At 36.0% G+C, this 15,762-nt stretch overlaps 1 protein-coding gene across 9 annotated transcripts in view; it reads right to left on the reverse strand.

The window, feature by feature from the left end:
- Nucleotides 1-15,762, reverse strand: part of EPS8 (epidermal growth factor receptor pathway substrate 8) — a 202,753-nt gene that overhangs the window by 52,193 nt on the left and 134,798 nt on the right. For all 9 annotated transcript variants that reach the window (XM_043441719.1, XM_043441713.1, XM_043441715.1 and 6 more), the window contains 3 exons: nucleotides 5,135-5,202; nucleotides 3,931-4,092; nucleotides 1,985-2,134 (listed from right to left, as the gene is read on the reverse strand). In XM_043441719.1, coding sequence (XP_043297654.1) covers nucleotides 1,985-2,134; nucleotides 3,931-4,092; nucleotides 5,135-5,202 — 380 coding nt within the window. The remainder of the gene's footprint in view (nucleotides 1-1,984; nucleotides 2,135-3,930; nucleotides 4,093-5,134; nucleotides 5,203-15,762) is intronic.

Raw genomic sequence — 15,762 nt, forward strand, 5'->3', positions numbered from 1 at the left:
CTCCTCTGTCCATGGCATTTCCCAAACAAGAATACTGGAGTGGCTTGCCATTTCCATCTCCAGGGGATCTTCCTGACCCAGGGATCAAACCTGCATCTCCTATATTGGCAGGAGGATTCTTTTACCATGGGGCCACCAGGGATGCTCCCATATATACACATACATACATAGTTATATATTATACTCCTTACCATAGGCACAGGTAATCATAAAATTTTAGAAGTGAGGTGACACTTAAAGATCATATAATCTGTTCTTGTTTTATAATTAGCAAAACTGAGGAATACTCATATGATGATTTGGCCTAGGTCACACAACTATTAAACGAGAATGCTAACGTGTCCTAGTCCAGCTTCACTTGGGTAAGAACATCCTAGTTTTAGGAAGGCACTACAAACATCACGCCAAAGGCTTTCTATTATGTGAGGAAATAAAATTGAAGATGTCTAGGAGTCCTGAATTTCCTATGGGCAGGGTGTGGAGTTGGCTATCATATTTCCAAGAAAAAAATTTATACTGAGGTGGGCAGGAGCATTGTATAATGATAAAGAAAGGTTAAAACTCAAAAGGGAAGTTGCAAGATGACCCATACGAAAGAAACTACATACATCATTGCATTTATATTTCTAATGGGGCAAAGAAAAAAATCCATCCCAAATGTGGAATATGGCACCAGTGAGTACATGCATAGAGCTGTGTGGTGGCACTTGAGTTTTTAAGCAGGACAAAACAGCATTCAGTAAATCTGTTTTGGACCCATCAATATCATCATGCCCCAACAAATAAAGCAAGCCCTTTATCCTCAAAACTGGAATCCAGAAACTTCACTCAGTCCAATAACAGTTTCCAGGGAGAGATTTTCAAGCACTGAGACATATAGCAGATTTAAATGTCTTTAAGCATAGCTCTAAGTTTAAAATGTTTGAATTAAATTTCACTGTTTTCAGAGTAAAATATCCATCTTAATCCTTACTGATGTAATAAATATAACCTTGCAAAAAAAATTCTTAACGTGTTTTATGACTTTACAAAGGCAACATATGAGAAGTCGGATGAACTTATACAAATTATCTATTGCCACAATTCTTTCCAAGTAAGATTTTTAGAAAGTTATTTATGACATAAATTGAAATAAAAAGAAAATTATAAAATACACTACTTATAGTCAATCTTAATTTACCTATCATATTTTAATGTCAAAGAATTACAGAAAAGATCAAATGACACTTTATGCTAATCTCCCAACATTTCTTTATAAGAAAAAGAATGCCTGTATATATTACATACAATCAAGAGGTAAATCACTGTCTTGGCAAAGCAAAAATCAACTCAATTAAAAACAATTTCCCTTTTAGAGAAATCAACTCATGAAATAAAGATTCAAGGTTTCAGATAAATTCTAATGTCCAATAAAGCATCACAAATTATAATCATTTGAAAATTACAGTGTACTTTGAAATATAAATCTTCAGGATATGGCGTATTATTACCAGTAACTATGCTCAACTCTTTTCACATTATGACTTGGGGATTACATAACTTGAACAATTATTCAAGTCACATAATTGAACAGTAACCCTTAAATCAGTACCATGGAAAATGTCCAAGTGTTTCATTGCAATAACCCATGATATGTGATTGGTGCCAGAATAAAACACAGCATAAAACACATGACATGGTTATTGTCTGTGAAGCATGATTTTTGAAGAATCAATCTTTAATTATAAGTCCAAGTCCCTCAGTGAAGAATTTAATGTATTATCTGCACATTTTCTAAATAAACAGAATGCATCTGATTTTTTAAACAACATTCAATCTTCTCTTTATTTACTTAGCCTAAACACCCTAGGGAAGATACTGAGGTGTTTTCCTTACAAAATTGTAAGAAACTAAAAATCTAGTATCTAGTAGCCATATGATTGAAGGAGGTAATCAAAAGCTAGAACATCTGCTTAAAGAGAGAGAAAATTCACCAGTCTTTTACCTTAATCTCATCACACTGGAAAAGATGAAGGTCTGGCTTGCTCTGGGTTGGCTCTTTGCACACCAGGGCAAGAATTGAATCATAGCTACAGGAGTGCATCACAGCTTGGCAATGCTGAATGGTGTTCAAAGGAAAATTCTCCAATTCATTCTAAAAAGCAAAAATACAACTTGCCTTACTTTTCATTGGATATATAAAACCTACTCCACAAAGAGCTCTAGGCATCATACCAATAATTTTTAAAGTATGCAAACCACATTGACAACACCAAATGAATACTAGTAAACACAGAAAATATGGAGGATGAGTATGTACAAGGAGACAGCAAAGACACCATCCTGGGCTAGAGGAGGAGTGAGAGAAAGAGCAAAAAAGATGGAAATATTTAATAAAGGAATGTGGTTCTGTTCTTAATAAACAGTAGAAAACCTGAAATTAGTACTACTGATTTCCTAAGATTATTGGATAGAGAGGATGTCTTTAAGAGAAAAATAGGTAAACTGATGCCTCTTTCCAAAGTTATTCTCCATCTTACCTGGTATTCTTCTCCCTGTGGCTCTATAATATCAAGGTTTTGCTATGTTTTGTTTTTACTTGAATATTATAGTCATACTCTTAGTTTTTATCTTCAGTAATCACAAATGTTAAGCTAAGAATAATACATCATTTGTACACTTTTTATTTCAGTGAATCTCTTGGAAGGAAAAATTCACTATACAAGTTTTTCCAACCAAAAATGTCAAACATCAGGGTTAGAAGAATCTTGCTAAAAAATACATTCTTTGAAATGATTAAGCTATTTGGTCATATGAAATTGAATAGTCTCTAACCAATAAAAAGACATGTCAATAAGACCTTGATAGATCAAATAATTACTTCTGAAACAAATGAATTTTCTGTTCATAATAATAATGAATTATTTGTTAATGAGATACATTTAAGGTGGTTATCCTAACATGAATGGCCTTACACAAACAGCAAGCAGTGTCATGATGTAATTGATGGAAGAAATGGTGGTTTTTTGAAAGTAAACAAAATCCAATATCCCTGATAACTGGAACATAAAAAAAACAACAACTTTTATTACAGATAGCACATATACACAGACATCACATTTTTTCATTGGATATATAAATTAGAAAAATTTATTCTAAGCTCTCAGTCCTTGGGACCCAGAAAATGTGAAACAAAAAATGCAGATTCCATTAAAACAGAATGTAATTTCTAAGCCACACCAGGGAGATAGCAATTTTCTTTCAAAATAAATTAAATAATATACCTTCTCTATAACTACTTGAAACTAGGAGGATTAGAGAAGCTCCCGGGTATTAGTCTCTCACAGAATGCAATGGATGAGATGAAAGAAAGGGCAAATTTTACATCCTACTCCTATCAGAATACTTTAACATGATTAAAAAACTTGTTTTCTTTATCTTAGCAACTCAAATGCCTACTAGGCGATGGGGCTCAGAAAAGGCCTTTTTTAAGAGCACTAGCATCTTACCTGACTACCTATGTGAAAGAAAGTTACCCGGTGTTGACCTGGTGGAAGTTGAGACACATACACACAAACTCCTTCATCCCAATTCACTCACTGGGGTTCAAACCACAACACTTGGATATGGCTTGGCCTAGCATATAATTAACATACGTCTTAAAGAATAGTGCCCTATAGGGGTTTTAGTTTAGCACTACGTATTTTTTCCTCACTTCTTCCATCTCATCATATATGGTTAAAGAAACACTGTATCCCTCTATTTCTAGTTTAAAAACATGATTTTGCATGCATAAAGTATATGGAGAAGGACATTTTCCCTTCAAATTCACTGACAAGAGTATTTTATGGTGCCAAATATTTACCTATTTTCAAATAATGTGACCTAACACGAACATAAATATTTTTAGACTTTCTTGAAAATAAAATAGCATATGTTTTTCAAACTTGCCTTTGATTCTAAATCGATCAGGCTCACAGCTTTCTCATCCACCTGAAGAATCATATCTTGAGTCCATACTTTGCCCTTGGCATCGAGCAATTTCAGCTTCCTTATTCCATCATCAACAGTTATCATAGCATCTTTCCGATCCAGAACAAAGGTGGTCAAGTGCTTGTGATTGAGAAAAGAAAAAACATAACACACACAGCCTCTTAATAAACATTTTCCCCCGCAAACTGTAAAGTTAACCTAACTGAAGTCAGCTAATAAAGGGGAAAGACAAAGATTGGGTTGGTCAAAAAATTCATTCAGGATTTTCACACCTCTTACCTGAAAACCCAAACAAACTTTTTCACCAACCCAATACAAAGTACTTTAGAACTTCAAGGGACCCTTACTGGGATAATAAAGTCAAAACAGGTTTTTGATAAATAGAGGAAATGATGCCTTGAATCCTAAAATATCTAAATCTGTTTAATACTGAGCCTTGTTGAACTAGACAAACATGAGAAAAACAAACTTTAAACAGCTTAAATAACATGCTCTTTATTTAATCTACTTTATTCCATCTTGGTTATTTAGATGTTGAACAACAGAAGGCAGTCTACAAACCAGCCTGAAAACTATAGATACTGGTAGCTGAGAGCACAACAGCAATTCTAGTTTGCAACAAGTGTCCAATTATTCACTCCACTGAAACAAAACTTTAAATTTTATTAAGCATGCTTGAGGAAATAGAAACCTAAAAACAGGAGCAATTTAAAAATTATTCCCTAATTCAATATTTTCTATTAAAATAACCAAAGTTCACCCAAATAGATCCCAATTAAGAGCAAGTATCTTAAAACACAGCAACAGAGGGAAAATTAAAAAAAAAGAGAGACCACTGTTTAAACAGAACTTGCAATAACTTTAGACAAAACCATCAAGGCTTATTTCAAGAAGATTCCATAATACATAATAGAAGTCTTTGTTCTGTTTTTAACCAAAAAAAGGCTGATAACGATAAATGAGTAGTTAATTTATTCTCCATGAAAACAGATTAACTAGATACTTTTATATTTAACATCTGTTTTTAAAAAATCTAAAAGAAAAATTTCAACCCAATTTACAACATCATAGACATGAAATAAAACATCGCTCTGATTTTACTACCAATTTTTATGTCCCTCAAGCTTCATTCTACATTGTAGCAAACAGCAAAGTATCTTACTTCAACGCGGTATTGGGATATATCTGACACGCTGCTGACACTGTCCCGTGCATAATTCTTCCTTTGTTCTGGAAAAGAAGTTTAAAAAGCTGTTATTTACCCATGAATACGCTAAAGTTCATATAGCAGTGTCTCATGGCCATCTCTAAAACTAGTCTATCTCATATATAAGTACAGTAGTTGACAAGTCACCATTGTGTGGTTATCTGAAAATACTCATTATTCATATTCAATGAAAAAGTCATGCAAAAGCTTACATGAAATTCAAAAATGATCTGACCAACATAAATGATGATAATCCCAAAAGTTAACAAGATTATTCATGTATAAGAAAAAAAGCTATTTCATCTAAAGATGCTATTAATCAGGGATGTCCTCTTGACCAGAATAGAGAAAAATCTGGCTTGTAAATTTCATCTTTTAACACACTGAGAACAAAATGGAACTGCAAATACTGTCACGGATACTGTATTATATGAGTTAGACTACATTATTAAAATAATAATGCAAGGCACACGTTTCACCATATCCACACTAGGGAGCGGGTTAGAGGAGATTCAAAACATGATTCAATCACACTCAATGCCATTTAACTCTAATAATATTCACACATATACAGAACACAAATGTGATACTCAGAATTGTAGGTATAAGCTATCAGAAAAAAAAAAGAAAGTTAGGTAGAAAGTTACTGCACCAACTATATAAAAAGCAAAAAGCAACCTGTCTTTCTTTTTTTGCAAAATGCTGCAAAACCAAAATAAAATACGTGACGGCAATATTTTGTACTTGTTGCTTTCTAATCAAGCAACTTGATCATTTGTAAATTTGCAGTTGCCCAATTTTTTTTCCTATGGTGAAAAAAAACTTTAAGTGGGAAGCAGAAAAGTTTGGATTATCGCTTTTGTCTCTTGTCACTAAGCAGGAGACTGATTTTGGCCAAAATCTGCATTTCAGCACCCTTATTGTAAATACAAGGTTAAATAAGCTCAAGTTTCAAGATTCCTACAGCACTAAAATTTATTCTCTCTCTCTCTGCCTCTGTCTCTACCTCTCTCACATAAACACGCCTTAGCTTTCCTAGTAACCACATTTTTATCCAAATATAAGCCTGCTTGTTTCAGGTAATATAGAAATTTTCTGATTTTGCTAAAACAGAAGTTGAAAAGTTCTGCTGAACATAAAAGCAAAGTAAGTACCAAAATACTAACTCAGAAAGTTAATACGTAGGATTTTTTAAAACGGTTAACTTTTGGTTTTACAATACCTATTAAAGTTACAACTTTTCATTTTTCTTAAAGCCTTAGGTGAGAATATAAATATGCCTTTTATTACATCACTCTGATATTATTCCAATACATTGTTTTTGCTTTTGCAGCATGAAAGTTATTTACTAAAAACAGGCACACTATAACATTCAGCATCTGCTACCTTTCTTTTTTTGTTTGGATGATGATCTGAAGAAGTATGATCCATCTGGTCCTACCAAAACAATGTCACCGAAAAGAAACATCTGATTTCACCTTAAATTTTCTATTACAGTATGACAAAACATAAACCTTAATTTACACCTTTTTAAGAGTGAACAACCATAATTTTTCTGATTATCAGCCAAGGATTAATCAATGTGAAATATGAACAAACGGATACTTGATGATAACTCTTAACCCATGATAATGCTTAAAAAGTCAATATTTAATTCAGGGGCACATCTGAGAAAAGCACTGTTAGAAAGAACCAGTATTTCAGAATCACCAGTTCCTCATATTCTAACACAATTCTCCAGGCCCAACTCAAAACACGAGGGCAGTTCTGTTTCCTTTTGTCTGGCCTCAGGACCATAAATGAAATGGCAGCGGTTGCCATGGTCTCCAATATTGACATGGCAACCCTGGGATGTTCAAATGCTTGAATGAGTTTTTCATTTAAGTGAATGGCAAACACAGTTGAAGATAAAAACTATTGGACATTTTGTAATTAAATATTCTTATTACGAGACAATAAAACTTTGTTCCCCCAAATTTCCTAACACATAGTTTCTCAAACCTACAGAAAAATACTTTACAAAAGTAGAAAACACTGTTTGATAGCATTCATAAACAGTATGATGTTAACTGATAGATAAGGTACCATTTCTAATATTCTAAATTACAGATCCATTGTCAGAATTCCTAAGCTCTTTCTCTCCAGTGTTATACAATGAATAAGATGTATGTGTTACAAGAAATCACCTTTTAAAAATCCTAAAAATGTGCAAATGCCATAAAATGGATTTATAAATAAACTAGTAGTTTCAGTGATTTAAATCAATGAATAAAAGTTACTATGAACATTTTAATAGGAAATTTTGAAATAAAGCACCTAAAAGGCAATTAGAGCAACATTTGTTTTTTAAGAAAATCATATGTACTCTCAAGTACAGCTGTAAACAGTAATTATGCTCCTAAGCCTGAATTATCTCACCCGGAGCTCTAAAACAGCATGGAAAGCCTCAATAAAGTTACCATGATACTTAAGATAAAGTCTCTATTGAGGTTCTTCACTTCTCTAAGAAATGGTTCTCAACCTTGGCTGCACATTAGAAAATGAACTTTAAAAAACAGTGCACGCCCTCCCCCACCCACACTGCATAGCCCAGGATTCTAATGTAGTTGGTCTAGGATGCAGTCTGAGCATTGGGCTTTGTAAAAGCTCTCCAGGAAATTCTAATTTTTTTCATTCTAATTCCAAGGTTGGAAACTACTATTCCAAAATCAGTACAAAGGCCAATTCAACTACCACCTCCTAAGTTAAATTTTTTTTTAGGCTAATTACTTTACAATATTGTATTGGTTTTGCCATACATTGACTTCAATCCACCACGGGTGTACATGTGTTCCCCATCCTGAAACCCCCTCCTACCTCCCTCCCCATCCCATCCCTCTGGGTCTTCCCAGTGCACCAGTCCCGAGCACCCTGTATCATGCATCAAATCTGTACTGCTGATCCGTTTCACATATGATAATTTACATGTTTCAATGCCATTCTCCCAAACCATCCCACCCTCGCCCTCTCCCACAGAGTCCAAAAGACTGTTCTATACATCCGTGTCTCTTTTGCCATCTCGCATACAGGGTTATCGTTACCATCTTTCTAAATTCCATATATATGCATTAGTATGCTATACTGGTGTTTTTCTTTCTGGCTTACTTCACTCTGTATAATAGGCTCCAGTTTCATCCACCTCATTAGAACTGATTCAAATGTATTCTTTTTAATGGCTGAGTAATATTCCATTGTGTGTATGTACCACAGCTTTCTTATCCATTCATCTGCTGATGGACATCTAGGTTGCTTCCATGTCCTGGCTATTATAAACAGTGCTGCGATGAACATTGGGGTACACGTGTCTCTTTCAATTCTGGTTTCCTCAGTGTGTATGCCCAACAGTGGTAGCTGAAGTTTTTTCTTTCCAAATTAAGAGTGCAAGTCATGGTCAAATAGTCTCTCTATCTGATACATTTAGAGTTAGGAACAAACTCTACTTGACTGTAGTGCCACTGATGGTGCTTCACTGTTTTTCCTGATGGCTTTATTCCATGGACCAGAATATACAAACCCAAAGGGATGGAATTAGGTGGGTTCAGTTAGCAAAGATGGACATTCTTTATGCATTATTTTAGTGTTATTGAGTTGATACAGTGCTGTGAAAACTGATATTTTACTTCTGGACCAGGTACTTAAACTTAGGTTTCAGTGAACTTTGGATGATTAAGATGTATCACTGTAGGTTCATCAGATCTAACAGGTTTATTCCCCTGAAGGTGGCTACTGACAGTGGAGGAAGCTAGGCTGTGGGGGTTTATGGAAAATCTTGGTACTCCTCAATTTTGCTGTGAACCTAAAACTAACCCCTAAAATGTCTTAATTAAAAAAAAAAAAAAAGGTTTCACTTAATTCTTCAACGAGTACAATGACCACTATACCAATATTCAGGTCTCAGCATTTAAACTTAATTCTCATTTGCCTATATTGCTGTTTACATATAAGATAGCAAGATTTGAAACAGCTAATATTCAGAAAATTGTTATTTTCTCTTTCTCTGAAAACAAAATGCTGCTCAGAAAGTAAAGATTTGGTTATTAAAAATAAAAAGTGTAACATAAAAGTGAAAGTGAAACTCACTCAGTTGTGTCCGACTCTTTGCAACCCCATGGACTATACACTCCGTGGAATTCTCTAGGCCAGAATACTGGAGTGGGTAGCCTTTCCCTTCTCCAGGGAATCTTCCCAACCCAGGGATCAAACGCAGGTCTCCTGCATTGCAGGCGGATTCTTTACCAGCTGAACTACCAGGGAAGCTGAACAAAAGTAGCTGCCAAGTATTCCTCTAAGTAAAACAATGGGTTATTGTTCATACTACTTTACACTTATAGAAACTTTCAGCCATAGGAAAGAAGAACTCCTTTTCCATTATTTTAGTGTTTAATTTCTGTACAGGAGAGGTGGCTTAGTGGGAATCAGTAAGAAGCAGTGAGTAATAATTACCAGCTCTCATGATGTAGGCAACTATAAGCAAGATTGACAAATCAGTCTATGAACAAGATCACTTTTTAAAAACAAACAAGGTTATTTTTACAAAACCACGTAATTTAAGAATTCATTTTATTGTCTGGTCCAACAAGTTGTTAAAACAGCTCATCTCCCAAGGAGAAAAAAAGCTTTAAAACTTTCAGATAACATAGAAAATTTGCCAAACTGTCTTTTTGAGCCACAGGCACTTGACATACTCTATGAAGCTGGATGTCGGCTCTAACATTGCCCAACCTCCTGGTAATATACAGTCAAGAGCCTTTTACTTATTACAGTTTTTAAAAATGCTTTTTCTTAAAATATGTATTTTTTCCAAGCAAATTACACCTTGTCAACAATGAGGATGGAAATAAGAAAAGTGGGTTTTAACCCTTCGGTGCCACCTGACTTTATAAGACCTCTCCTAGACTTCAAATGGGACAATTAAAGAGACTGATAATTCCAAACTAAGAACAGAAAGAAAAAGATAAGAACAAACTGAAAAATATGTGGGTCAATATCTATTAAGAGAAGTGGTATATTTGAGAACATTGCGTTGAGCACTGTGTAAAAATACAGCAAAGTTTATAGTCAGTTATATAGAAATGAAGCATATAGATAACAGATTACTGATGCTCACTTTACCAGTACCTCCACAAGAAGAAAAAAGAAAAGCAAGAAGAAAGCAATTATATCTTCCTACATGTTAACATCACAACAGTGTTCAAAGTCCAGGTAAAATGGAACTTGAGAGACTGCCTGTCATATTTATCTTTTACTACATCATTGCCCAACAATATAATAAATGTAGGTCATGACAATAAAGTATTACTAAATGGTAATTCTGTGAAACATATTTTTCTGGTGATAGGATGACTTTAAACAGCTGATTAGTTATGGTAAGTTGTCATATTCCACATTTAGCTCATTTAAAGGGAAGTCACTTTTCTAGGAAGTTCAGCTGTTCAGAACACAGCAAAGAACCCACACTTAAATAAAATAAGCCCTCCGAGTGGGAGACAGAGATGTCACAATGTCTAATGTTAATATTTGCACATGTTAATGCATAGACTCTCTATTCCCTACTTACAATCTATGTGTAATACTCACAAGATTTCCTATTAGTTTCTTACCCTACATATATCAAAAGCAAAGCTAGAAGCAGGCACGTTACCAACAAAGGACAGTTCACCTGAGTTTATTAAAACTGCTAGCCACAGGAGCTAGCCACCCAGGAAAATACAACAGCTTCAAATACTCCCAAGGGAAAAGATCCTGTATGATTTGGTGTAAAGTTAAGGAATGGGCTTCCCTGGGGCTCAGGGGTAAAGAATCCACCTGCCAATGCAGGAGACGTGAGTTTCATCCCTGGGTCGGGAAGATACCCTGGAGGAGGAAATGGCAACCCACTCCAGTCCTCTTGCCTGGAGAATCCCATGGACAGAGGAGCCTGGCAGGCTACAGTCCATGGGGTCACAAAGAGTTTGACAGGACGTAGCAGCCAAACAACAATAACGGCAACAAAGGTAAGGAATGTGGTCTCTGAGCACCTCACAGTATACCAGCTGGAGTATACGCCACCGACCCTCTGAGTCACGGACAAAGGATTACAGGAGACACGCCCCAACAGAAGGGGATGTCTGAGGCTTTTTACAAGCATTTTCCTTAAAAAAAGACTATGACAAGCAGGCTAGCTGGAAAAAAAAATACATACAATTTTCAATTCCCTGATAATGGCAGCCAAATGAAATGTTACCACCATGAGATAAGAAAAGAAAGAAACTGTAGAAGAGAGAAATTAATATGTATTTTCTACTTATATTGTCAGGGACTTCACTGATGCAGAGCCTCTCACATGCTGGCTTTAAAATTTCTTGTATAATAATGAATCAATGACAGCTTAGGGTGATTAAAACTGCAGCACAACTTAACCATTTTCCTTGAATAAATTAAAGAATATATCTAGAAGAAGCAAATTTATTATCATAATTGTGCAGTTCACATTCACAGGACTTATAAAAAAAATATTCCTAGTGATAGCTGGGATGCAAACTTTAAACTATATGATGAGGATTACCTCTTGTTCCTGACAAAGTGTCACTGAGATGAGATGTATGATATTTGGAGGTAATATAAAAATATTAAATTTGATGCATCTGTGAACCCGTGACTAAAAGTTACCCTCCTATACCCTTCCTCACTACCATGATGGGTTCACTACTTCTATTTTTTCATACATTTCCTGCAATATTATCATCATTTCTATTTTGCAGTTGAGGAAACTGGGACCAACAGATTAAATCGTTTGCTCAAAACGGCGGTCCTTTTGGTAGAAGTGCTATGATTCAGCCACGGATCATGTGGCTCCCCCCAAACCCATGCACTGCCTCTCTGAGAGAGATACTGAAGCAGTCATAACGGTGCATTATGGTGTCAGACTGAAAAGTGTTCTCATAAAAAAGACCAAGCTGCATGAAACTCCTGACACAGGCTCTAGCCTGTGCTCGGCACATAAAAAACACTGGTCATTGCTGTGAAACTCATATTGCAGCATGCTAAATAATGTCCACACATCCCAGAGGTATCCATGTGCCAGGCATGAAGCCAAGTGAATTCTTGAAAGATTGATTCAACTGGTTTCATCACTGGAGAGGAGAAATCTTAAAGGCATGCACTGTAACACGATAAATGACATTACAAATCTCTCCTTTACCAACACGCTAATTACAAAAGAAAAGTTAAAACTGTGCAGTTTGGGAGGCTAAACAGTCCTAAAATTAACTAATTATAGTTAGAGCTTCAACTGGAATTTTATTCCAGCTGAATAAACTAGAAAAGGTTTGTTCAAAACCTGGACGTGTTTCTACGCTGTCATTCATCCATGTAACCATTCATTCCATTGAGTGGGAACCTGTCAGAGAGAAGGCATAATGTACATGTGTGTCTTTGAGGACAGTGTGCTGAGAGGGAAAGGTGAGTATTAGCTAGAAGGAGGAGTGAAATGTTACCTGCAACTTCAAGGAATTTAAAACCCTCTGACATCTAAGCCTAACACACTGCTGAGTCTTCTTTCTTGCTGATAAATGCCTCTAGCATTTGCCTGTTTCCATCATTCTATTTATGTCCTCTGTTTACCTATATGTTGCTCATTTTTGTCACATTACCCCAAATTAACTGTTACTTTTTCTGACAGTCAAAATTTTTAAACTTATGTTACTTTGACAAATTACCTCACCTTAGAAAGGAGCCCCAGTTGGCTTTAAATGTAAAAAGGGGGGAATAAAAATTTACTACTTAAAAGCTAAAGATTCAATTCCTGGGTAGGAAGACTCAATATTGTGAAGATGACTATATTACCAAACGCAATCTACAGATTCAGTATGAATCAAATTATCAAATTATCAATGTCATTTTTCACAGGACTAGAGCAAAATATTTCACAATTCATATGGAAACACAAAAGATCCCGAATAGCCAAAGCAGTCTTGAGAAAGAACAGAGCTGAAGGAATCAACCCTCTGACATCAGATTATACTACAAAGCTAGTCATCATGACAGTATGGTACTGGTATAAAAACAGAAATATAGACCACTGGAACAAGACAGAAAGTCCAGAAAAAAACCCATGTACCTATGGGTCCTTATTTTTGACAAGGGAGGCAAGAATACACAATGGGGCAAAGACAGCCTCTTCAATAAATGGTGCTGGGAAAACTGGACAGCAACATGTAAAAGAATGAAATTAGAACACTTCCTAACACCAAATACAAAGATAAATTCAAACTGGATGAAAGACCTAAATGTAAGACCAGAAACTATAAAAATCTTAGAGGAAAACACAGGCAGAACACTTGATGACATAAATCAAGGCAAGATCCTCTATGACCCACCTCCTAGAGTAACGGAAACAAAAACAGAAGTAAACAAGTGGGACCTGATTAAACTTAAAAGCTTTTGCACAGCAAAGGAAACTATAAGCAAGACAGTCCTCAGAATGGGAGAAAATAATAGCAAATGAAACAACTGATAAAGGATTAATTTCCAAAATATACAAGCAACTCATACAAGTCAATGCCAGAAAAACAAACAGCCCAATCAAAAAGTGGGAATAAGATCTAAACAGATATTTCTCCAAAGAAGGCACACAAATGGCTAACAAACACATGAAAAGATGTTCAACTTTGCTCATTATTAGAGAAATGCAAATCAAAACTACAATGAGATACCACCTCACACCAGTCAAAATGGCCATCATCAAAAAGTCTACAAACAATAAATGCTGGAGAGGGTGTGGAGAAAAGGGAACACTCTTGAACTGTTGGTGGGAATGTAAACTGATACAGTCACTACGGAAGATGGTATGGAGATTCCTTAAAAAACTAGGGATAAAATCACCATATGACCCAGCAATCCCACTCCTAGGCATTTACCCTGAGGAAACCAAAATTGACAGAGACACATGTATCCCATTGTTCAGCGCAGCACTATTTACAATAGCTAGAACTTGGAAGCAACCTAGATGTCCATCAACAGATGAATGGATAAAGAACTTAAGGTATATATACACAATGGAATATTACTCAGCCATAAAAAGGAATGCATTTGAGTCAGTTCTGATGAGGTGGATGAACCTACCTATTATACAGAGTGAAGCGAGTCAGAAAGTGAAAGATAAATATCGTATTCTAACACATATATACACAATCTGGAAGGATGGTTCAATTCAGTTGCTCAGTCGTGCCCGACTCTTTGCGACCCCATGAACCACAGCACACCAGGCCTCCCTGTCCATCACCAACCCCCGGAGTCCACCCAAACCCATGTCCATGGAGTTGGTGATGCCATCCAACCATCTCATCCTCTGTCATCCCCTTCTCCTCCTGCCCTCAATCTTTCCCAGCATCAGGGTCTTTTCAAATGAGTCAGCTCTTCACATGGAGTGGTCAAAGTATTGGAGTTTCATCTTCAGCATCAATCCTTCAATGAACACCCAGGACTGATCTCTTTTAGGATGGACTGGTTGGATCTCCTTGCAGTCCAAGGGACTCTCAAGAGTCTTCTCCAACACCACAGTTCAAAAGCATCAATTCTTTGGCACTCAGCTTTCTTTATAGTCCAACTCTCACATCCATACATGACTACTGGAAAAACCATAGCCTTGACTAGACGGACCTTTGTTGACAAAGTAATGTCTCTGCTTTTTAATATGCTGTCTAGGTTGGTCATAACTTTCCTTCCAAGCAGTAAGCGTCTTTTAATTTCATGGCTGCAATCACCATCTGCAGTGATTTTCCTGTCTTAGCTCTCTGAAAATAGACCTCTTTTTTTTTCTCATTTATTTTTACTAGTTGGAGGCTAATTACTTTACAATATTGTAGTGGTTTTTGCCATACATTGACATGAATCAGCCATGAAAATAGACCTTTGAATCTACAGTATTTGTGAAAAGCTTAATACTCTTTCTCCTTAACAAAAATCTTTGGGTTATTATTTAGATATCTGACTTATCTACATTATTTAGGTCTCTGATTCATCTATTCCCATCCATATACATCGAATCCATCTTCACTTGCTCCCAGAGTGATCCAAGACAAACAGGACCTATTATTCTCCCCCGCTCCCCGACCCCCACCTCCACTAAAGCACTTCACTGACCAGTCATTCCTTTTAAACAGTGTTCAGATGCCAGTGCATTGTTTTTTTCTAATGTGGTCTATGTTTGATTTTCTGATCTTATTTCCCGATATTCCACCTTGAACCCGCCAGTTAGTACTCAACTGTTTACAACTCACTGATGCACTATATTTATTCTACAGGTGTTAACTGAGCGTAAGTTACACATTAGCCAGTGAGCTAAACTTAGGGAATCCTGATGCTAAGAAGGCAAAGGTGGCCCACATTCATGGAGCTTAGGGTCTAGTTTTAGAAGGCTTAATACAACTGTTTAAGGCACCCTCTAGCCCCACAAATGCCTGGAGAATTGCAGAGTTTACCCTCTCTATGAAATTCTTCCTGGTCACCCCATTCACATAGAAGAGTTGACTCCACTGCACCACCATCTGCACCTCATTGCCATC

This window comes from Cervus canadensis, chromosome 21 (assembly GCF_019320065.1).
Source record: "Cervus canadensis isolate Bull #8, Minnesota chromosome 21, ASM1932006v1, whole genome shotgun sequence".
Lineage (NCBI taxonomy): Eukaryota > Metazoa > Chordata > Mammalia > Artiodactyla > Cervidae > Cervus > Cervus canadensis.